A 26,112-nucleotide genomic window follows, 5' to 3' on the forward strand; every position below is an offset into this window, starting at 1 on the left:
ACTAGGAAAACTTCAACAGATTTGAAAACAACAAATTAGAAACTTCATTTGAACTAAAATAAGCAAGTACATACAACTAGTGAAAACCCAGGTACTAAACTAAGATAGCCTAAAAGAAGATTTTTATCCATTTAACATGTATATACCATATATATACTCTGCATTATATGAGGCATAAAATTTAAAGCAGAGCTACAGTGCACATGATTGATTTTTCTTGGCAAAAATTAAAACATACAAATGGAAACTTCAATCCACAAGTAAACAGTGATGTGGAAAGAGAAGTCAAGAAACATCACATTATTACTGACTGTCTTCAGTAGGTGAAACTATATAAGGCTGAAATGTGTGCTTGCTTTGCATTTACAGTTGTGATGTGGTCTGTATCAAGAAAACTACTGATCAACAAAAGTAAATAATTACAATAAACCATCAAATGAAGGCTATAAACAGAGTGTCTGCGTGGTAAAAAAGAATGCATCATACAGATGCTAAAAAGAAAAGTGATGCTACCACTTATTTTGAAGCACTTCATTAAAACAAGAAGTTCAACAAACGGGAGGCCCCTCTACAGGTCTCGGCGTCTCAACAAATACTTCCACTTGGAAGAAGCAGAATCTGGAATTCAGATGCCTACAGCTGTGACTCAAAGACGACTTCTCCCCAAGGACCAGTGAGTTAATGGGAAGGAGACACTTCCGAAAACCACAGAAGTGAATCGAAAATCCCCCTGTTAACCCAATGGAAATAGTAGAAACAAAAACAAATTCCTTAAAGGCCCATCACACAGTGACCGCCATATTCTTGAACTTAAACCGTTTCCAGTTTTCACTCATTTGCAAAATAAAGAAATGCAAAGGCTAGAGAATAGGTGAATTCGTTTATCACACTGTATTTCCTAACGTATGGTCTGACAGTGAGCAAAAGCACATGAAAAAGGAAAAATAGTACTACCTTCACATTCAGTTTTGTGTTGAGTGTCCCTGAGTTTCAGAAGTCAACTTATCAATACTGAGTCTAATAATTCTACAAAAGCCTATATGCAATAAGGTTATAATTATATTTCAGGCACTTATGACTGAATTCTTCATTTCTTCTGTTTTCTGGGTAAAAGGCACTGTACAAAAATATGAATAATGAATCGGTCCTATACACCTCAACAGTACACAGTATCGATAATGACACTAGTCACAGCAGCTCGTCTTATTACTGAGTTATTGCATATGTGCCACACGCTATTCAAAGTGCTTTGATCCTCACGGTAACTCTAGGAGGCAGGTGGTTTTATTATTCCTGTTTCGCTGACAGAAAATTAAGGCACAGGGAGATTAAGTCATCTGTCTGAATTCACAGAGTTAGAAAGTCACGGAGATTCTACCACAGAAGGTCTGGCTCCAGGTCCTCCAACTGCCCCCACTACAGTCAGAAATGGAGATCACTGAAAACAGTAGGGAGAAAGCAGTAAGCAGTAAGTACAGATAAAGAGCGCGCGCACAGAAGAAACGAATGCCTAAAGTTAGACACTTTCTGTTAAGAGGGAGAAAGCACATTGCAAGCTGAGCTGAGCGGAGGTTCAAAGATGCATTCAACGTTTACCTGAAGAAATAAGCGGAAAGCAATTCAGGCGCAGGAACAAGGTGTTGATTGAAGCTGAAAAGCAAAAGCAAGTAATTAAATTTGCTTGGGGCATAAATAATAGTGGCAGAAATGGTTTCTTCATTCAGCAGAAATTTACTAACTGGTAAAAGGAATGCCTCATGTCCCAAAGGGCTATTTGCCTTTCTCCTTAAAGCTCCCAATGCCTGCAACCACGCTCACTTCCTACTTCCGTGAGAAAACAGAAGCAATCTTCTCTTTGCCCTCTAACTCCTCCCCATATCCTGCTCCCCTTTACAATCAATGCCCGTTGAAAGACCTGTCAATACTGGTCTCCAGCTTCTCTCTTCCCATCTTTAATAAAATCCACTCCTGTCAGGCCCCCACCACTCCACCCAGACTTCTCTTATCAAAGCCACATGTCCTCTACATTACTAAATTTGATGGTATTCTATCTTTTTCTCAGTCCTTATCTTAATTGACCTATCAGCAGAATTTAACACATTAATCACTCCCTCTACTCAGGAAAAAAAAAAGGTCTTCATTTGGCCTCTAGGATTCCTCATGTGCGGTTTTCCCTTCTGTGACACTCACTACTTAACTTTGCAGGGGCTTGGGGCCCAGTCCTGGGACATCGTCATCTTTTGATACTCATTCACCTACTGGGTGATCTCATCCTGCTTCGGGCTTTCTTCATCTATGCCTTCCAAACATTTATTCTCAGCCTGTTCCTTCCCACTGAACCCCAGATTCACAAAACCAACCATCCCTAGGAGGTTAAGACACATGTTCAACGCCACATGTCCAGAACTCCTGATCCTGTGTCTAAATAACCCCAGACCTGCTTTAACCCCGTGTTTCTCATTTCACCTGAAGGTAGCACCATCCTTCCGCTGTTCAGGCCAGAAACCTGACAAGCCACCTTGACTTGGTCTTTGCAATACTCTCCCCTAACTGGTCTCACTAGGCTTCTCCTTTTGTCGGCCAAAGACTGCATTCTCAACACAGAGCTCCATTCAGATCCTGTCCAACTGCAGTCTCACCATGTCACTCAAAACCCTCCACAGCGTCCCCTCCACGTCACTCTGAGTGAAAGTCAAAGGCTGACACGATCCGGCCACGTCTCCTCTCTCACCTCATCTTCTGCTCTGCACCCTGCACACTGCGCCTCGGCCACACGAGCCTCCTTGTCTTTCCTTGAGCACTCTAGACACATTCCCAGATCGGGGCTTTTACATTGGTGGCCCTTCTGCCTGGAACACTGTCTGCAGATATCTGCATGACTTTCTCCCACACTTCCATCAGCTCTTTGCTCAAATGTCATCATCTCAATAAGGCCTGCTGGAAGCATTCTAATTTCAAAGTGCAGTCTCCTCCAGGCACTCCCTATTTCCCGTCCTTTATTTTTCTCCGTAGTACTTAAAACTATCCATCTATCCATCTTCCTATCATGTATCCTATTGATCGTTCCCATCACTCCACTAGAAAGCCAGCTCGATGGGAACAGGGATGTTTTCCTCTTTTGTTCACTGCTTTATTCCTGGAGCTCAGGAACACGGCCTGGACATAGTAACACTAATAGCTGAATAAATGAAAGAATCTCAAAGATGTCAAAATGAAAAGAAATGGGACCATGAGTGACAATCTCTTCATTTTGGCAAGTAATAAATTGTTTTTATTAGAAGAACCTCTAATGACACTTGAAGCCTTGGAATCTACATTTTACCAAATATTACATGAGGTGCCAAGATACAAATACCAACAAGAAAAAAGCCCTTTCTTCTGGAGTTCAGTCTACTGGGAGACACAGGCTTGTCAGTGAACAATTAACATATTAAAATATAAAAAAACTACGTTCACTGTGCCCATAGCGAGGCTGACACAGAAGACACCACCAAGAAATGTTTAAAAGCAGCTTAAGAGGTGATGTGATATTTTTAGCTAGATCGTAATGAAGTGGGATTTTAGTAGGCATTCAAGGGGATGACAATTATTTCAAGTAGAAAAAAATTTGTGCATTAAAATGATGTGGCATTTTCAGGGGAGGGTACAGAAATGCAGGTGTGGTGGGATAAGAAGCTGGGAATAAGCTGGAACCTTCTTCAGAAGGCACAGTGAGACACTGAAAGACTTTCCTAGCAGAAAAGTGGAAGAAAACAAAGAAAATGTCTGCAGTGGTTAAAAAAAAGAAGTGTGTGTTGGGGGGGGGGGGGGGGGTTGGCGGTGCCAAGAGGCTGCTGAAACAGATGAGGTAAGAAATGGTATCATGGACCACTTGGACTTGCTGTCAGAATAATACTTAGAAATGCATGGGATACCATACATAGAATTACAAAGAAAACCAATTATATTGCAGTCTAGCTATCAATTTATTTTAAAAATTAAGTTCGGTTATAGTAATATATGTAGTAAGTGTTAAAATCAATAATATTATTGTATAATAATATGTGATAATTCCCAAGCAATGATGAGCATCAACAATATTTTAAAATATATTTTAGCAATTCAGTGTATATATTCATATATATGTATTTTGTATATAATGTGATATGAAAACATCTGCTTTTACTGGTAACAATGTCACAAGTACTGTTATTTATCACTGTTGTGTATTGTCTATAATCATAATGAAGAAAACACTTAATTTTGGTTAGAGGATCATAAACAGAAAGGTGAAATGTTTTTTCCTATCCACGTTCACAGATCTGAAGAACCCCTCATAAAGACTTAAGGTCTAGGCAACAAGATCAGAAATGAAAGAGATATTTAGAGAGAATATATTTCAAATAAACATCCTCTGCTAAGTAAAAAATGGCAAATAGATAAAATAATCCCAACCTAAACTGGATTGACTCCAGAGAGTAAAAAGGAAATATCCCTATATCAACTGTTATTTAACAGTTTCCTTTACTTTGCTAAAAAGAGCACAGACAAACAACGGTAATACCGCCAAAGCATGATTCATTTTCAAGATGAATTCCTCCCTGTTCAAAGGTTTACATTGTTTTTGACTAGCATCAGACTGTTTATCCACACAAACTGTAAATACATCATTTTTAGAACTAAGCAACAACAATGCCCATTTTGTTTTGACATGTAAGATACAAAAAGAACATAAAGAAAAATGACCACCGCTCTAATGTCTGCACTTTAAAAAATGAGAAAAAGTACACAGAGTAAGGAGACTAAATTCCAACATAATAAAAATTTACATGTGTTATCAGCAGGGAAATGTCTCCTGAAATTCCTTGCTTTCAAAAGGGAATGTAAGAAAAACAGTATTGCCAAACAGTCTATAATCTCCTCTCTGAGAGGTCTTCTGCTGGCTTTATGTAAAACTATGAAGAAAGCTGTGAAACCAATAACACTGAGAGAAAATAATATATTTTGACAGAGAAATCAAGGATTACTCTTCAACTATTTGATATTTTACAAATGAGAAATCCTTAATTGGCTGGCACTTTGCATCCTTCAGCAAAAAATACATTGAAAGGTATTTGTTCAGTCATTCAACATCTATTTTTTCCTTTGGACAAGGGCAGAGATGACCTTAATTTTCTGTGCACATTATGCCCAAAGCCTAGCACAGAACCTGGTATGTGTGCTTATTAGAGAAGGAAGAATAGGAAGAAAAAAGGAGCTCAAAAGAATGTCCTCTGAAGATGTATAAATGTAAAGACTATAAATTCCTCCTAATGTTTCTACTAATACATCTGGTTCTTTGGTCAACCTAGCTGCCCCACATACACACTGAATCGCTCTCCATAAAGTGTTCGGTGAAATTCAAGTTAAGAAATATATTCAACCCAGGCAACAAGGATTTACAGCACAGGGAACTATATTCAACATTCTTATAATAACCTATAATGGAATATGATCTAAATATATAGATAACTGAATGACTTTGCTGCATAGCTAAAACTAACAAGATTTATAAATCTATTATACTTCAATAAAAAAAAATATTCAACAGAAAAAAATCAAGGTCCTTAAAGAAACCTATACTACTACCTAAGTGTATGACAAAACAGTTACACTTAATGTAAGTAATTATTTCTGAAGTAAAATTTCTTGCAAATGGCTGAAAATATGAATACCCAAGAGCTTTCTAAACTTTTTTAAAAAACTCTAAATAATTTTTTAAATAACTGTTTTAACCGAGGACTTATTACGAAAGATTTTCAACCTAGAAAATCATGGATCACTAGTTAAATATACATGAATAACAACTGTTCTTAAAAATATAATAGGGCCAAAGCACAAAACATCATCTAAGGAGAAAAATGAGGCACCAAATTCTTTGAGATAAAGAATTTCTCCCCGAGATTCTATTTACCTACATATTTTTTCGGTCTATATTAAAACTTCCACCAGAAAATATATACCTTGAATTGATTAGGTATTACAAAAGGATATGTGTTCAAGCAGCAGCTAAAATAAATACGGTTAGGTAAATAGGAAAAAGAATTGTAAGAATTGTACACGCATGTCCGTAACAGCACTATCCACAAACGCTAAAAAGCAGAAACAATCCAAATGTCCATCAGTGAAAGACTGGATGAAAAACTGTGGTACATACATACATACAATGGATTATTATTCAACCTTAAAAAAGAATGAAATACTGATAGATACTACAATGTGGCTGTACCCTGAAAACACCACGCTACATGAAAGAAACCCAAAACAAACGGTCATATATTTTATGACTTCAGTTATATGAAATATCCATAACAGATAAATCCAAAGAGATGGTAAGTAGTTGCTAGGGGCTTGGGGACAGAAGGGTGGGGAATAATTGCTTAAAGAAAATGCAGTTTTTGCCTGGGGGGAAGAAAATACATTTGGAACTAAAGTGGTGGTTGCAAAATACTGTGACTGGACTAAATGCCACTGAATTGTTAACATCTAAATGGTTAATCTCATTTTACAAATTTCAAATCAATTAAATAAATGAGAATTGTCTTTTGGGGTAACCATAATCTCTCTATGTAAAATTCCATATATTTAAAAACCTAAACTGGTCATCTGTCAAGGAGAATCTGCAATACTCCAAATAACAAAGTGTCATCTAATGTCAACAAATATTTTCTTTCATTCTGGTAGATACAATCACTGATATTATCTACAAAGGTCAAAATTTGCATACATTGTAACCTAATTTTTGCACTCAAAAATGAGTACACATTTGCACCAAGAATTTTCAACTCTTCATTATACATAACTACACACAGAAACCACCCAAATATACATCAACAGTAGGATAAAGGATAAATAACTAAGTAGAAATATATTTTGACAATTAAATATGTAACAGCAATGGAAATAAATAAATTAAACCTACCTAAAAATACATGAATTAATCTCACCAACATGTTACATACAGAAGATGACTACACAAAAATATGCGTAATCCATAAAAAAAATAAACACTGTTGAAGGATACTTTCCTAGGAATAAAACTATTTTTAAAAAGTAAGGAAGTGATTACCCTAAAAGTCAGAATCATGGTTTGCTTTTATGGAAAAGGGGCACAAAGGTAGAGTTCTGGTCATATTTCATATGTTGGTTGGGATGATAGTTACACAACTATCTGCTCTTAAGTTAAATTACTGACATACACGTTTTTGTTTTTCCTGCAACATATTGGGAGAAATCCCACAGACGGATATTTTAAAATAAAATGCAAATGCTGCTCTAAACTACATGTGACTCATGACTATTCCTCTCCGACAATGAACATTTCTTCATGAACAACAGTACTGACTCTGGTTAAAAACAGTTTCCTGGGAAAGATCTAACAGATATGAGATTCAATCCCTAATTTATGAAAATAGTCTCAAACAAGATAGTCTATATATATGACATCAACGATCCCTTACAGAGTGAAAAGGTTAAGGAGTTAAAGTAGCATGGCAGTGATCACCATTACTATATTGGCTTCTGTATATTATAAATAAAAGAAATTAAGAATGGCCCCAAGTGGGCTTAAGATTCTTGTCTTTGTATGAATGAATTAGAAAAATGGGTTGATTTCATCCCAGATGGAAAAGTTACAGATAAAGGAAAGGAGGACTGTCGGGTACAGTGAGAGACAAATTCAGCTTACCATGCAGAGGTGACCCAGAAGGACTACTCGATAGACCTGGGACAGGGCTACAGCGACCTCCTTGCTTAGACGTTAGTTCTTGTTCGATCTCTTCCAGCCCAGCACTCTTCTGGAAACGGCTCATCCGATTCACGACTCGTGGTGACATGTGTGTTCGAACACAAGGCTGGCCACCATAAGGGTTGATTGGGAAAACGTGGGAAGTCCCCCGGAGTGTACTGACCACGACCCAGCGACAGTCATGGCTGAAGCATATGTCCTGTACCTAGAAATGAGATATGGAAAAACACCAAAATGATTGAAGCTATTTACATTTATCAAAGAGTATCACACATATTACCAAATATGAACAGAAATGCTTGCTTTGTTATTAAATTTACCTAAGTCAGGTTATAAATTTAAAGTATTTACTCTAAAGATTAGATACATGGATAATACGGATCAAAACTCCCTGCCAGGGATTTGATAAGGTCTAGAATAGGGAATCCTATCCCTTGCTGTATAGAGGGCCATGTCTGAAAAGAGGACCTAGACAGTGTCACCCTACAGAGCTATATTTGGGGAGGGGAAAGAAATACAAGGGTCATATTTATTTCTTAAAAGAAATCTGCCTTTTAAATAGCACAGGGCAGTAAAAATTAAGATACAGATTATATAGTGTAGGTGAGATTATTAACCCAATGATTCACTCAACAAATATTCATTGGGCACCATGCCAAAAGGTACTAGAAATGAAGTGAATCAGAAATAATCCCTGAGCTCACAGCATAACAGGAAGAAAAGGCATAAGAAATCTGCAAAAACATTACATATAAAAGTGAAATAACTGTCTTACATACAAGGCACAGTGGTAACAAAAAGGAAGGAAAATATGAAATCTGTTTGTGAGAGGTGAAAAGGAGATGTTTGTGAAGGTAGAGGGTTAGGAATGGCCCCAAAAACATTGTCTGAATAGCTCTGGGTTCTGGAAATGGGTTTTGAAGTAGGATATACTTACAGAGAAAGAAGAGATAGTCATTCCAATTTAGATATATTCAGATAACCCACCTTAGATAAAAATGCATAGATATAAGATGGAAATAATGGGCAAAGTAGTTCGGTTATGTCAGAAACAAGATGAAAGACAGCAAAAGCCAGAGCAAGAGGTGTAAGGAGTGTTTGGATTTTACTTAAGAAATAGTGGAGCCAAACCAGTCTGTCTCCCTTCTCCCTGCCTTCCTCCCTCTCCTTCCCTCTAAAATAAAGAAAAGGTAAACAAGAAAGGAAGAAAGGAAGGAAAGAAGGAAAGAAGGAAGGAAGGAAGGAAGGAAGGAAAAGAAAGAAAGAAAGGGAGAAAGAGAGAAAGAGAAAGAGAGAAAGAGAGAAAGGAAGGAAGGAAGAAGGAGAGAAGAGAAAAGAAGAGAAATGAAATGAAATGAAACGAAAAAGAAAATTTTGGAGGAACGATTGTGGAACTAAAATGCAGGGGAGTGGACTTGTAGTGGGGATGCAGGTAGCTGAAGGAAAGTTAAGCAGAAGGTGCTTCAAGAGACAGAGATAAAGGACCCTAAAGAGAGGTGGGATACAAAAGAAAAAATGTCTCAAAACACTCTAATGACAACCCATATGCCTATCAACAGATGAATGGAGAAAAGAGATGTGATATATACACACAGTGGAATATTATGCAGCCATGGGAAAGAAGGATATCCTGCTATTTGCAATAACATGGATGGACTTCGAACACACTATGCTAAACAAGGTAAGTCAGACAGAGAAAGTACACTATGACATCACTTGTACGTGAAATCCATGAAAAGGAAACCTATAAAAAACAGAGGTGGTTACCAGGGATGGGAGTGGGGGGATAAGATTGATGGGTACAAATTTCTACCACTAGTAAATAAGCCATAGAGATCTAATACACAGTATACTGAATATAGACAATAACATTGTACAATAATTATGCAATGCAATAAATATGGCTAGAACACCAACCGTATTACAAAATATAAATGCATCAAAGTAACACACTGCACATCTTTAAATTTACACAAAGCTGCATGTCAAAGTTATTTAATTAAAAAAACACTTTGATAATAAAAAGCAAACAAAACAAAACAAACAAAAAACCGAAAAAAAAAAGTAACAACTTTTATATCTGCAGTGGTTGGCAAACACTGCAGGGCATACAGTCTCTGCTGGCTGTTGGAACTACTCAACTCTGCCCTTCCAGTGTCAAAGTCGCCATAGAAAATACATGTAAATGACTGCATGTAGCTATGTTCCTTAAGAGCCTTTATTTACAAAAACAACTAGCTGGCTACAGACTTGATCTAGAGAAAGTAAGTCACTAAATTGATAAATATAACATTTATGAGGCACTGAATATAGTTTCAGCACTTTCAAATTAGCACATTGTATTTATTTCTTTTATCTTGATGTCAGTTTAATGGTAACAACCTGAACAAAAATGTCTCTACTTCTATACTTAAAAAAGAAAGCCAAGTAAAATCCAATATTGTTTTAACCATAGCCTCTAAAGACAAAGGCAAGTCACAGATACAGAAAGATTTCTACACTGACCAAATGATAATAATTTTATATTACATAAAACACTTGTCAAACAGAACATTAAAAAAAATTAATCCATACAACCAAAGAGTATGGTAAAATAAAGACGTTTGCGAGTAGGATTGAACACTTAAAAATGTATATGTGTATATATATAAATACAAAAAATACTAGCTATCATTGTAACAACATGAGCTAAGTAAAACTCAAAAAATCAAAGCCATTCTTCAATATATTAAATATACAAATAAGCCTAAATTCAGCTTAAAATCTTGACTGATATTCCAGAAATAGTCTACTACCAAAAGCTGTAAGTATTCATCAGAGTACAAGTCTCTAAAAAAGCCTGGAACAACTGAGATAAAAAAGAAAATTTTAGTCTTATACATCAAAATAAGATAATACTTCATTGCTAGACAAAAATTATCAATACATGGCTAAACACCAAATTCAACCACATACCAGCCCATTTCAATTACTGTGACACATCCAAACGACACATTATTGTTATAATTAAAGAATCACCTGAAAGCTGACAAATTTAATTCCCAGGGATTCTAGATTTAGGAATAAAAAGTCATTCTGCAAGTGTTTGACCTCTGTACTTTGCCTACAATCACATTCAGCTTACAGGAAAGAAAGAGAAAAGGAAGGGGCAGGACAAAGTAAAGTGTAAATAGCAGAAGTAAGAGAAAAGAATAGAAACATAGCACCAGAAAAATTTACCATCATAATGTCGAATGCATTAACACAAGCCAGAATCAAATATATAAAGAAAAACGTCTTTAGACTTATTGAATAATTTATGTTCCATCCACAGTGGAACTAAACCGTGTTATCTAAAACCTTTTTCCATAACACTTATAATCAAGACCACTTCTTGGTCTGCCAATGAAAAGAAGTTTCCTTCTTTCATTTTAAGAATACTTCTGATATGAGGTGGTGCTAAAATCAGTATCAAGGCAAGAGGTGGAATTCCACCTAAATGCTTCCTTGGAAAACTGCTGTTAGAGAAGTGACTCTGCTCTGTGACCTTAAAGATACATCAGGATACATAAGTGAGCAGAGAAGAGTTGTTAAAGACATTGGCTGTCAAGAAACTAGAGAAAGTTTAATCCTTTAAATAACATTACAGATGATAACGAGTCACCCACCCACAAAATGCAGAATGGTATAACAGTTAACGTTATCAAACAAGTTGGACTCGGAACTCTCATTAGGACACTCATTATTAACAATATATAGCTTTTAAATAAACAAATGTCACAATTCTTAAATAATGAGATACAAATAAAATGCACAGAGTGCTTAATAAAATGTTTTGCAAATGTATATTAGGTTATATAATTTATTGTTCTTTAAATGTATTATTTGGCATATTTATAACATCTCACACTTGCTTCTTATTGTAATGATGTAAAATTTGGCTACTAGAAGCCAGTTAGGCCTATAGAAAGCTATTATAGTTATTGGTTAAAATATGCTGCAGCTGTATTCCAGTAATTCTAATTTATACAAATATTTTTTGGCAATCTAAATCAATTTCATTGATTTAATAATCCAAAACAAAAATATCTGGGGCAACAAAAATCTAATACAGCAGACATACAATTATGTGTAACATTTTATCAAAACAAAAAACCCAAATGTATATTTAATCACCGAAACAGGTTGAATTAAAATTACATATAAGAGTATTTGAGCATGAGAATTAAGGTTACTACATTTAAGTGTCTAAGATACAGAAATTAGCATCAGACTAGGCTCCAAATTTATGCCCCAAATCTACCCCCCAAACCCAATTAACTAATGACAGCAATTTTAAAATTTAGGGTTATTTTAACATCCTAAAATCTAAAGTAGAGACTCTCTAACTTTAGCGTGTTAAGAAGCACCGGCGTTATTTGTAGGGCATACAGACCCTTTGGTGCCACCTTCAGAATTACAATTCAGGAGATGTCAGGAGGTCTTGGGGGAGATATGACCAATAAACCTGCAGCTTTAGAACCCTCGGATAATGACTGTGATATGAACCTAAAGTCTGTAAAATGGAGCTAGAAAAAAAAAATAAACTGACCCGAAATGGCAGTTCCCCAGCCCCATACCAAACCTTAGAAATCATATATAAGATATATATATTTTTTTAATGAAGTAATAGCAACGATTTCCTAGGGGGTGAGTGGGGCAGAAGACTGACTGAAAAGGACAGGAGGAAACTTTCTGGGATGATGACAATGTTCTCTATCTTGATTTACAGTTATACAGATGAAACTAGTGGATGGCAAACCTCACAGCCAGTCTCCAACCTACACTCCCTCACCTGCCACCAGCACAGATGCTTCCTAAGTGCCCTCCCACAGCCTTGCTTACAGCAGGTGCTGACGTAGTTACGATCAGCCAGACAAAATCAGGATGCTACTGCAGGACTCTGGGAAAGTATTCGCTTTCCTGATGAAAGGAATTAACATCACTGAAGCTGTCCTTACTCCTTGAACTCACCTTACTGCTTTGAATTCAGAAATGATGCCCACTAGAGTGGCAATTTATAAAGCAATCACGAGACAAAGACCAAGAGTTACTGAGACATTGTCGAGCAATTGTACCAAAACCAGCAGCAGCCTTCTTGTAAAGTGAGAAAAATAAATCCTGGGTTTTTTAAAGCCACTGTTAAATAGCAGTTTGTTTCTGTAGCCAAACCCAATATGCCTAATGTATTAAATTCCCTTTCCAAGTCTCTTTTTAAAAAAGAAAGAAAACTCAAAAGCAGAGAATCCTTAGATTAAAAAGTCTCAAATCCAAGAGTACTATACTTTCAGAAGCCTGTAAGAATGGCAATCAAAACCGTAAACACAAATCCCACAGAGCAAAAAACAAACTAGCCAAAGTCCAAGCCATCAGACGAGGTTATGTTTAATGAAGAGAAAAATATTAAAAATAAGCTACCTGCATCAGAATTCATATACAAGTTCTAGAGACATTCCCAACTCAACACTTTAATAATTTCTATCAAGTTTGATAAATACACTTTCAGTAAAAATACTGTAACTCTGACAAAGCAACAAGGTTAATGCAGTAAGTTTGTACACACATGCGAGTAAATCTGGTGAAATCACATTTTGCAAAATGTTACAATTGGGATGAACCGGTTAAAGTGTACATGGGCTGTCTTAGTACAATTTCTTATGCGCATATGAATCTATGATTATTTCAATAAAAATTTAAACTAAAAAAGAAAAAAGAAAGAAAATGTGACACCTTGGAAACACCATGGGGTCAGCAGTGATAACAGAACTGGTTCCTGCTGCAGCCTGAACCTGCATAGAGACGAGGGTGAGGGGTGGCCCCAGGTGCCAAGGACTGCTGTGTGAACGGTGGCAGCGATAGGAGTGGGGCAGAAAGGAAGGGGCTGTTGAGCCCGGACACTCACTGAGCAATGGCAAGCAGCACCAATGCCCCTAGGGAAATAACCGACTCCCACACTTGGCCAAGAGAGAAAAAAAGGCTAACGCTCCCAGCTGCCCCCAGACTATCTGCAGGCTGGCCTCCCCTGTCACCAAGATAGGGGATAAAGAGAATGCCTGGCAGCTGTCACTGGAACAACCGGCATGGGCACCTTAAACACATTAGTCTACAGTCTCATGTAGTGGGAAACAGCCCATGTCCCTGCAGGAAGAAAAATACCCTGGAATGAAATGTAAGCACAGTTCACAGGAGGGGAGAGGAGCTAAGTGCCCTTGTGGGTGTACTATTGTTGTGGCTCATGCAGATGAATGTTTTACTGGTATTAATGGCTTAACTGATTGTAGTGACATGCTTGTAAGTGTCAGGGCGCATCCCCTGCCATGCAGATTGAGGCGAGAGTGAGACACGCGCCCACCAGCCTACCTGCTAGGCTTTCGGTTCCTTCCCACCTTCGGTAATAGAAACAACAGAATCCCAGGAGGGAAAAGTTGAGGTAGAGACTTAATGGCCGCTAAGGTAGTCAGAGGTGTTAACCCAGTACAACATCGCCACCTGCCTGATCCAGCGACCAAGTACACTGCCTGTTTTAGATGGCAGCTACCAACCTGCTACCAAGTCCTTATAGTTGAGCAACTGGCCCATGGAGGCCTTGTGAATTTCCAGACTCACAATGGGATGGGTCGATCCAAATCTGGTGATGAGCATGATGGGAAAGGCGCAACAGGGCTTGCTAGCCACATGGGAATGGTATATTCAAGAACATGTTCCAGACTGGCCCTAGCAGCACCCTGTTTTTACAGCTACTTTATTTTTACAGTACTGCCTGAAGCAATGCCCCTGGCTCAACAGGCCCCTGATTCACAGAGCTTCCTTTAAATGCCTGATTCAGTGACAGTTTGGATAAGATGAAAGGTGATGGTGTCCACTGGCCCAGGCTAGCCGCACAGCACCAACAAAAACCCTGGAGGGACAAATGTAAGGACCAATCAGCACAGCAGGATACTGGAAAGCTGTCCCCTGCTTTAACTGAGGGGTCACTCTAACTGTGGGCCAATCACACCCATTCATTAATGTATTATCTATGAATGTTCTTATGCCACAAGGACAGAGGTCATACAGAGAACATAAAGAATGCAGAGTATAAAATATTTACTGCCTGGCCTTTTAAAGAAACAGTTTGCTGATTCCTGCTTTAGACAATACTCCAAAGGACTGCAAATGTTATATTTATACTGAAACTTGGGCAGAAGCCAACAGCCTGGCCAATGCTCTGGTTTGACATGAGGTAGACTACATACTGGCAGATTACAGATGCCCCTCGTTCAGGACCATGAGCTGTGCAAGCAAATAATAGCTGGTAACTGAAGAATCCGGGTCACTAAGGCCCAAGGTAGGCTTCCACCCACTGATGAGAGTGACTGGAATCAAGCTGCCCTGCGCTGCACAGTGACTTCCATCTAAACCCATCAATGATAATCTTTGTCCCAGGGATTATCCACTGTTTCGTATCACTCAGAGTATATACAGTGTCGTAACTGAAAAGCATAAATATACTACAGGTGCTGGGGTTTAGCTGTTTATCTCTTAAGACAATATCACTGACAGGGCTGCTCAGATATTTGCCCTTTTTTTCCCCCTTATTTGTTCTATCAAATGCTGAGAAAGTGTTATTAAACTGTTTTAGGTGCATATACATTTTAATCTCCCTGATGTTTGACTCCTGAACATTATGAAATATCTCTGATAACAGGCTTTGTCTTAACTTTTATCTCACTTGATATTAATATAGCCAAATTTTCAACGTTCTTATGTTTCTTATTTGCATAACAAATCTTTTCAGATGCTTTCACTATCCTCATATGAATATCTCTATATCCAGAGTGAATCTTTAACAGGTAATTTGTTCCTTCAGTCTGGAGTTCTTTAGATTAGAATACACTAATATTTAATATAATTATTTATATGGTTGACTTTTGGTGTACCATTTAATTTTATTTTCTGTTTCTCTCTGCTGTTTCGTGTGCCTCTTGTTTTTCTTTTCTGCCTTGACTTTTAAATTAATTGAACATTTTGTAGAGTTCCATTTTAAATGAAGTCTTGTCTTTTTTGGTGTAGCACACTGAACCTTAAAATAGCTCCATTTACCTGCTCTCACCCAAGCACCAATGGTCCATTATGCTATAGTTATTAAATGCATTACATGTACACAAATATAACCCCCAGAAAATGTTAAAATTTCTTATATAGAAATGTTATAATTTTAATATTTTTGAATATTTAAACATATGTCTTTAAACAAATTTGGAAAGTTTTCCAACTTTATTTCTTCATACTTTTTTTTTTCTGCCTCATTCTCTCTATATCCTCTCCTTCTACACAGATGGGGAACAACTTTACTCCAGGATGTATCATACACAGGGTCTCAACCATATCTGATTTGAATGATTTTGATGAAGAGATTGGAACTTTGGGGCTGATGACATTTTAAACAGACATTTTAGAGTTAGAGTTCATGTTGTAATGTGTTGAGACCTTCAGGGATATCTGAATGGGGTTAATGTATTTTGCACATGAAGGGATCCTGAATTTGAGGGGTGGACTGTAGTGAAGTAAACAGTGGCTCAAAAAAACACACATCAAGTTCCTAATCCCTAGGACCTACATATGGTACATTATACGCCAAAGGAGTAACTATTACCTTATATAACAAAATATGTGATTAATTTCTACACCTGGAGAGGTTATCCTGGATTGTCAGTGTTGACACTAAATGGAATCACATGTGCCCTTATAAGATCCATGGAAGACGAGAAGACATAGACAAGGGGGAAGTGAGACCACAGAGGCAGATACTGGAGTGATGTGTCCATAAGGCAAGAAATGCTGAGAGTCACCAGAAGTTGGAAAGGGCAACGAACAGGTTCTTTGTTAGAACTCTGAAGCAAGGGTAGCCTTGCCAACAGCTTGATTTCGGACTTTTGGCCTCCAGAACTGTGAGAAAATAAATTTGTTATTTTAAGCCCCCGAGTTCACGGTAGTTTGTTACAACAACCACCAGAAAGAAATGTGCAGTAAATTTGTACATCATCCAGAACAATGTGAATTTTATGTTGTGGACGGCCTGGAACCAAGGTTGCCGAGTGGCAGAGAAAGCGCCTGTTAGGATTTTAAGAAACTGCCAAACTATTTTCCAGAGCAGCTGCACCATTTTACATCCCCAACAGCAATGTATGGAAGATCCAGTTCCTCCACTCACTGACTTTTGGAGAGTTCCTTAAAATGTGCTGTAAATACCAGACAACTTATATCTAACCGAAAGGGTTTCTCCTATGTTGTCTTCTCAAGGCTTCAGAATAGTGGATTTTATACTTGAAACTATGATCCAGTTTGAGTTAATTTTTGTATATGGGATGAGATATGGATTGATTTTTTTATATAAATGCCCAGTTGGTCCATTACCATTGTTGAAAAGAGTAACTTTCCTCTATTTTGCACCTTTGTCAAAAATCAACTGTACATACAGATGGGAGTGTTCCTGAAAGTCACTGTAGCTTTAATAAGTCTTAATATCAGGTAGTGATAGCCATCCAACTTTTTCTTTTTCAATATTATTTTGCCCAATATAAATCCCATGTACTTCCATATGAATTAGAGAATTAGCTTGTCAATTTCTACCCCCAAATTTTCAGTCCTGCCGGGATTTCGATGGAGATTGTATTGATTATACAGATCAATTTCAAGAGAAATGATATTCTAACAGTATTAAGTACTCCAGCCCAAGAATACAGTTTAATACTCCATTTAGTTACGTCTTTACTCCCAGGAAGGTTTTATAGTTTTCAGAGTACAGTCTTATACATTGGTTACTATTTTTAAATTTTAATTGATTTTTTAAAAACTATCAATTACCAACTGTTTGTTGCTAGTACGTCATACCCTGAAGGCCTGTTAAAATCACTTATCAGTTCAAACTTTTTGGGTAGAATCCCATTAGATTTTCTACATGAATAATCACGTCATCTTTAAATGAACAGTTCTACTTCTTCCTCACTGGTACGATGGTGCTTCTTCCCCTGGTCTCAGACTTCTCTGCAGATCTGAGGGGTTCGCTCTCTGTGGCTTTCATCTCTGTCCTGAGAACACTACGATCTTCATCTCTCTGGACTCTTAGAAATATCTCACCACAGAGGGAGCATACTAGGCTCCAGTTGGGCTCCCCTTTCCTGTACCATGGGCTGTTTTCTCCTGAATTGACCATCAAATGCTATCAATAACGTTTTTCCCCTTCAGAATTAAACATACTAATCATACCATTTTGCAGGACTACTCTGATAAAGTAAAAGTAATACTTATCTGATGTGCAGATGTTTCAAAATAGTTTACAATTTATCAAAATTGGCATGTTAAGTACGAAAACTACTTGTGTCTGCTTGAGTAAGACATCACAGAAGTATACTTTAAAAAAATATTGTAAGGTTTTACTACATATGACTTTACAGATGAAAATGAGGAATATTTTCCTAACTGCATATGTACTTTATGAGGAAAATTACTGTCAGATGCAGAGGATATCCCAAGTCATAGATCACAAAACAACTTAATTCAACATAATTAGATCCACATACTTGATTTTTTTTCTTTGCCTGATTAAAGCACCCTCAGAGTTCCTGGAAGATTCCAGAATGACATGACTTTAAAATATTCAAAGACAGACAGATCACGTGCCATGTAGATTTTATCATCAGTGTTAAATTTTATACATCACTTCAAGATCACTTTCAGAAGAAGCTTATAAAAATTAATTTTACGGTCACTGAGCTTCCTTAGATCTTGATGTTTGATGTTTAGAAATTTCCAATCTCCTAAATTAAAGGGTGTGACATAGAACAAACTCATTTTAATAATGTCTATTTGATTTTCCTACCTGTTAAATAGGAATGGCATTGGCAGTAGCAAACATTTGTACCCACAAACATTTGTCTATGTGCAGGGCACTGTTCTACGGATTAGAGACACCAAGAAGCTTAATCAAGATCTCTATTTTTAGGGTGGATATAAAGGAAAATTCAATGACAAATTAATGCTAATACAAAAGAGGTATCAAAAATCTGGGATATTTTGAGTATTAGAATAATTATTGGATGAATATAACCCACTTAATAAAATAGAAATTTATTAAATCGAATGATATATGTAAATAAAAGGAGTAATACACAGTTTGATGAGGAATGGGATATTTACATAGTTTTAAATGACTTCTCTTAACCCACTATCCACCCAGGGCACAGCATAGAGGCAGCAGTCTAAAATATCCTTCTCCCAGTCTTCTCCTGAAAGAAGTAATCTGCATGCTTTAAAAGCTGTTGCCTGAGAGTTCAGCTTCCAATCAGCCTGCATCTAGTTGCTGACTGAGATTCACACCACTTTAACAAAATAAAGGATAAAAATCATATGATTATCTCAATACATGCAGAAAAGCTTTTGAGAAAATTCAACATCCATTAATGATAAAAACTCAATAAAGTGGGTATAGAGAATGGACCTGAACATAATAAAGGCCATATATGACAACCCCACATCAAACATCATACTCAACGGTGAAAAGCTCAAAGCTTTGGCTCTAAGATCAGGAGCAAGACAAGGGTGCCCACTCTTGCCTTTTTTATTAAACATAGTACCAGAAGTATTAGCCAGATGACTTAGGCAAGAAAAAAAAAAAACAATAAATGATTAAAAGGCATTCAAATTGGAATGGAAGAAAAAAACTGTTTCTATTTGAAGATGACATGATCTTATATATAGAAAACACTCAACAAGCCACTAAAACAAATCATACCACCAATATACCAATTCAGTAAAGCTGCAGGAAACAAAATCAAACATACAAAAATCAGTTGTGTTTCTATACACTAATAACAAACTATCAGAAAGAGAAATTAAGAAAAAAATTCCACTTATAATTGCATCAAAAATAATAAAATATGTCAAAAAAGTTAACCAAACAGGTGAAAGATCTATGCACTGAAAACCATAAGACATTGATGAAACTGAAGACATAAATAAATGAAAAAATGTTCCATGCTAATGAATTAGATGAATTAATACTACCCAGAGCAATATGCAGATTCAAGGCAATCGCTATCAAAATTCAAATAGGATTTTTCACAAAACTAGAACAGATAATCCTAAAGTTTGTAGGAAGCACAAAAGACCCCAAATAACCAAAGCAATCAAACAATCATGACAAAGAGAAACAAAGTCGGAGGCATCATACTTTCTGATTTCAAACCATATTACAAAGCTAAGATAATGAGAACAGTATGGTATTAGGGTTAAAACAGATACTAGCAATAGCACAAAATAAGAAAGTAAAAAAAATAAATAAAAAGTACTATTAACAAAGAAAAGATTACAACTATCACTTCTACAGTTACACATTGTTTCAGAGTTCCAAGCTAATGTAACAAGAAAAATAAAATTTAAAACAGTCAAAAGTTATCAGAATTGTCAGAAAGTATGTTCTACTAACAAAATCTAAGAAAATTTTACTGAAAAATTAATGGATCTTACAACAGAGTCTAGCAAAGCAGGAAGATACAAATTTGATGCAAAACAACCAATAGTTTATCATACCTCAGCAACAACTAATTTAAAAATGTAATAAATTCCTAGATGCAAAAATTCTATATTTAATGATGTGAATTCTAACTGCATAAAAATGTAATTTGAATACAATCCAAACAAAAAAACTCCAACATAAACTTTACATAATTCAACAGAGTTACTCCAAAATGTATTTCAAAGAGAAAATGCCCAAGAATAGCTGGGAAAGCTTTTGAAAATGAAAAATAAATCAGACTATAAAACTAAAATACATAAAACAGCATAATATTGGTGAAAGGCAGTGTTTGATTTTTACTTTCTATTAGAGAAAATTTCTGAATATACACAAAGTATAGAGATTGCTATAATGTACCACCAATATCAACATCACCGAGCTTGGATAATCATTAACACTTTACATATTACGCTTAATCTATCTCTTTGTTTTGCTTTGCCAGAATATTCAAAAACAAACTAGAGATATCATATTGTTTCACCCATAACTACTTCGGGATGACTTTGGGATATATGCCAGTAGATTAGGACTTAGAAAATTTCTTTAAACAAAACAAAAGCAAACCACAACACAGTTACAGACGCAGCAAAATGAACTGATTAGTTTCACATAATTCCCAGCTCAAGGTCGATTTTCTCCAACTGTCTCAGAAGTGACTCTTTATACCTTGTTTAAATCAGGCTACAAACAAAGGTCACACATTGCATTTGGCTGGTGTGCCTCTTAAGACACTTGTCATCAACATAACCATATCCCTATTTGTGATTTATTTGTTGTTTTTACTGACCAACACTCCCTGCTAGATCATTTTAAAGCAAATTCCACATATCTGTAAATACTTCTATATGCATCACAAAAAAATAAGGACATTCAATTTCTTAATAAGCCAAATCTTCAAATCTCACCATTTGTATGAAAAATAGATTTTTATACTTGATTTCTATGAAACAGGATTCAAACAAGGTCCACACCTTCTAGTTAGATATTATTCTCTAAAATTACTTTTACCCCTGCCACACACCCTGGTTTCTGTAACGAAGAATTTCCCACATTTTAGATTCGGCTAGTTGTACTCCCACGGTACTATTTCACTTGTCCCTCTATCTCTGTATTTTGTTTAAAGTGCTAATTATATCTAGAGGCTGAATTAGATTCAGGTTTAATTTAGAGGGCTGGACAGAAATATTTCACAGATGATGTTGTATACATCCTCTTACATAATATTGGGAAGCACATGATACGTGACTGTTCCACATTGATAACGTTAAGACTCATCAGCTAAAACCAAACACAGATGTTTTACTGCCGATGTCCACTGCTCCATTAGGAGTAGCAGCACAATGATTCTTATAATTCTACCTTTGTTTACATTGAGACATAATGGACATACAACATTAGTTCCAAATATGTAAAATAATGATTCAATATTTGTATCTATTATAAAATGATCATCAAAATGAGTCTAAATTCTAACATTTTTTTACACTGGGATTTGTCAATTTAAAAAAAAATTCCCTCATCAACTACTTAGTTATCTTACTAAACTGATACAGGAAAAGCAGGGTAAATGCTGGATACTTTCCCTTTAATTATCAATTTTCAGAATAATGAGTTAGGAAACAAGCAACCTACAATAATGCCCAATGATTCCTTTTTAAGTATCATTATAAATCATGGATTTCTATACAGTTAAGAGATTTCTATCATAAAATTTTAACGGGAAGTCATGAAAAACAGCATGTTAGACCACGGGGAAAGAATGGACTAGTCAATAAATGGTGTTGGGTCAATGAGCGCTCTCTCAGAATAAGCTATATACAGTAGTTTACCAGTAAATGCATAACCACAGGCTCTCAGAATATTTGGGATTTAACGCTACTTTTAACATTGCAGTATCTACCACGTGATATTAAGAGTATTAAATGCACGTAATGCACTTATCAGGGTGCTTAATTCAAGTGTTCATTTAATTATATATGGATACGTCTGTGTGTGTATGTGCGTGTGTGTATGTGCTTATGTGCACAGGGATGTGCTGGTAAATGTTAAAAACTGGCTCCCTAAGAAAAAAGTAGCTCTGATTTGAAGTGTTTGCTGATTTCCGTTATGCAAACACTCCTACCATGGATGATTCCACCCTACTGTGCAGAGCTGGTTCTCACTAGTAACTATGAGCTGGCTCCAGCATACCACTGAATATTATCCATACAGTCATATACCTTACAGAGCTCGATTACTTTGCAGTCTAGGTGAATATATATGTATTTACATGTATGTGTGGGTATGTGTATGTATGCAAGTATATAGAATCAAAATGCCTAGGAAAATGTCTAGAAAGATGGGTATCAAATGGATAACAGGGTTTTCTCTGAGGCAAGAAATGGTATTAGGGTAGAAGGAGAAGGATAAATGGAACTTCTGTCTTATCCAATGCACTGATTGAGTGTTTCACCAACTGCTTATGTATTTACTGGGTCAAAATAAGATAAGAACTTTTTCTTAATTATCCGACCCACTCTAAAAGAACAACATGATCTCAGTAACATTAATGTTAAATTCCAATATGATTATTTATAACTAGCTGGATTAGACGTCATATTACACAAAGAAAACACCTTCTGAAAAATATACAACTTACTTTGGCTTCTGTTTCTCCCCTGTGAAGAGTATACAGATGATGGACAGCACTTTGTGATGAGGACCAAGGATGAGTCAAAATTTGGAAGACATGAAAATCATGGCCCAGGGTATCTGTTGTGACTAGAAGCATTCCTGAAGGACACATCAAAAAGGGGTAAAAATAAAAACTGTTACATACGTAGATGAAATATTTTCACAAAGCACTCATCATGCTTTAAAATATTACCAAAGGGAAAAAATTACCAAATGTATAAGAAACTTCACACATTTAAAAAAATTAAAACACTGGGTGTTTTCCCTGTGTGACTATAAAACCTTAACGCCACATCAGGATACAGGCATAGTAAGCATTCTACAGGTAAAGGTTTTATGATGTTCCACATACATCCAGGAGAGAAGTTTTAAAATGCCTGAATTTACAGAGTTCGCAAGCATTTTAAAATAGCAAATCTGGTAACAAAGAATGAAAGAAAGGCTTTTCTCCACAGAATTAAAACCCACTTCCATGTTTTCCATTTCTCAAAACCTGAATTATAAGTCCAATTTATCTACTACACAACTAGTAATGCGTTAACACATCAGTTTAAAGCTTGTCTCTGCCCGGGCATAATGTTTACTGAAATTATCTATAGTGTCTTTCATAGAGCAAGTTTCTAATTTTGGTGAGATGCCATAGCTAAGAACTCTGAGCCTAACAGGAGATCACAACAAGTTTCTGTTCTCTTGACAGATTTCATAGTTTGACATTTAGGTCTATCATCCACTCAGGGTTAATTTTTGTATAAAGTGAGGGCTATCACACAAATTAACTATTTGAAAATGATGTCCAATTGTTCCAGCAGGATTTCTTGAAGAAACTATTCTTTATCTGTTATTCTATATCCACTGTCAACTTGCCAAAGATCAACTGGCCACATTTGTGTCTTTTTCTGGAAGTGCTATTCTATTGCACTGATGTCTGTGTCCATGCTTTCAACAATACCACACTTTCTTAATTTACTTTAACTTAATAGAAAATTTTTGAGATCAAGTAAAGTGAGTCCTCATTTTCTGATCTTTCTTCAAGATTGTTTTGGCTATCCAATTCCATTGCCTTTTCAGCTTTTTGATGTCTACAGTGAGGATAATGGACATCTTAACAATATTGAGCCTCCTGATCTACGAAAACCTTTTTCTTGATATATGACTTCTGTGATTTATTCCTCTTCATTCAGCATACAGATGATAAACATACTTTCTTAAAGCTACTAGAAATGGTACTCTGTATCAATTATTTGTTTTTCCTTGTTACTATAGAGATATAATTGATATTTCTTTTACAGTGACAATATATTCTGCTAGTTCTAGGGGGTTTTATGTAGAACACAAGGGATTTTCTTTATAATCAGGTAGTATGTGAACAGACATAGTTCAAGATCTTCCTTTTTTGACTTACTACATTTGCTGAGGTAAACAGGAGTGCTGAGGAGCAATACTCATGCGTGGTTCCAAGTTTTAGGAGAACATATTCAATCTTCACATATGAAACTAGCTGTAGACTTTTTGTCAACACCCTCTATCAAGGTAAGGGCGTTCCTTTCTACTCCTAATTTGTTGAGAGTTTTTATAATGAAGAGATGTTGAATTTTGTCTAGTGCTTTATGCACCTATGAGATGATTATGTGGTTTTTCATCCTTAGTCAATCAATATGGTGAATTTTAGTAACAAATAATTATCAAATGTTGAACAAGCCCTGCATTCCTGGGATAAACTTCACTTGGTCAAAATCCTTCATTATACATTGTTAGATTGAATTAGCTATTATTTTACTGAAAATTTTCAAGACTGTGTTCCTGAAGGATACTGGTTTGTAGTTTTCTTTTCTAATAATGTGTTTCTTTTGGTATTAGGGTAAATCTGGCCTTACGTAATTTTCTTTTTATACTTACTTTCTAGAAGAAATGTTCAGTAGAATTTGCCAGTAAAACTATGTGGGACTCGTGTGTGTGTGTGAAGATTGTTAGATATTTTTAGTAATGTAATTTCTCTCTAATTTAAATTTTATTAATTTGAAATGTAAAATGTAATTTTCATTCTTCAAGGAATCACGTTCTGTAATTCCAAGACATGGTCCTTATCAATAGCTCCAGGGTCTTTAGTAACATCCACTTTTTCATTCTGGATATTGAACATTTTTGTCCTTTCTCTGTTCTCTCGGTCAGTCTGGATAGATTATTTTCTTGGAAACCATTTTGGTGTCACTGGTTTTCTCTTTTCCATTTCACTGATTTCTCCTATCTTCCTTCTTTCACTATTACTGCCTTCTGCTACTATTTCTTTTATCATCCTTACTTTACCTTTTTTCCTTTCTTTTTCAAGTTTCTTAAGGTGGAAGCTTAGATTACTGTGCTAGGAATTTTTTTTCTCTTTTTCCAGAGCAAGCATATTTTGTATGAATTTCCCTGTAGGCTCGCTTTAGATAAATTCCACAAATTTTGATAGGCTGCAATTTCTTTTACATTCAGTTCTAAATGTTACCTAAAGACTTTCTTTACTCATGAGCTATTTTAAGATATGTTGTTTAGTCTCCAAATGTTTGGGTACTTTCCAGGTATCATTCATATATTGATTTCTAGTTTAATTCTATTATGACAAGAAATTTGTTAAAGTTTGTTTTATATCTCAGAATGATATATCTTGGTAATTGTTCCATGTACACTTGAACACCTTCTGTGTCCTACCAGTGTCAATTAATTCAAGTTCACTGATAGTGTTACTTGGATCTTCAACATCCTTACTTATTGACTGCCTGATCTCTTGTTCTATTACTGAATAGAAGTTAACAGCTACAAGCACAACTTGGATTTTTTTTTTTTTCCAGTTATATGAGCTCCCTAAATTTCAGACCTACTTTTTTAGGTTCATACACATTTAGGATTCTTATGAGTTCTTGATGAATTTCCTCTTTTACCATAATGTCCCATTTTAACCCTGGTATTGCCCTTGTTCTGAAGTCAACTTCTGATATTGGTATCATCACTTCAGCTTTGTTTTGATTGGTATATGAATGAAATATGCTCTTCTATTCTTTTACTTCCATGTTCATTATGATTATACTATAAGATCAGTTTGTTCCAGACAACAATTAGGAGT

The 26,112-nt window shown here is 35.9% G+C and overlaps 1 protein-coding gene across 14 annotated transcripts in view; it reads right to left on the reverse strand.

Moving 5' to 3' along the window:
* Nucleotides 1-26,112, reverse strand: part of BCAS3 (BCAS3 microtubule associated cell migration factor) — a 482,840-nt gene that overhangs the window by 308,681 nt on the left and 148,047 nt on the right. For 12 of the 14 annotated variants that reach the window (XM_031467998.2, XM_031467997.2, XM_031468001.2 and 9 more), the window contains exons 14-16: nt 22,978-23,111; nt 7,706-7,970; nt 1,597-1,650 (exon numbers count right to left, since the gene is read on the reverse strand). In XM_031467998.2, coding sequence (XP_031323858.1) covers nt 1,597-1,650; nt 7,706-7,970; nt 22,978-23,111 — 453 coding nt within the window. The remainder of the gene's footprint in view (nt 1-1,596; nt 1,651-7,705; nt 7,971-22,977; nt 23,112-26,112) is intronic. The other 2 variants (XM_031467999.2, XM_031468006.2) reach the window with 1 other exon arrangement.

Source organism: Camelus dromedarius, chromosome 16 (assembly GCF_036321535.1).
Source record: "Camelus dromedarius isolate mCamDro1 chromosome 16, mCamDro1.pat, whole genome shotgun sequence".
Taxonomy (NCBI): Eukaryota; Metazoa; Chordata; class Mammalia; order Artiodactyla; family Camelidae; genus Camelus; species Camelus dromedarius.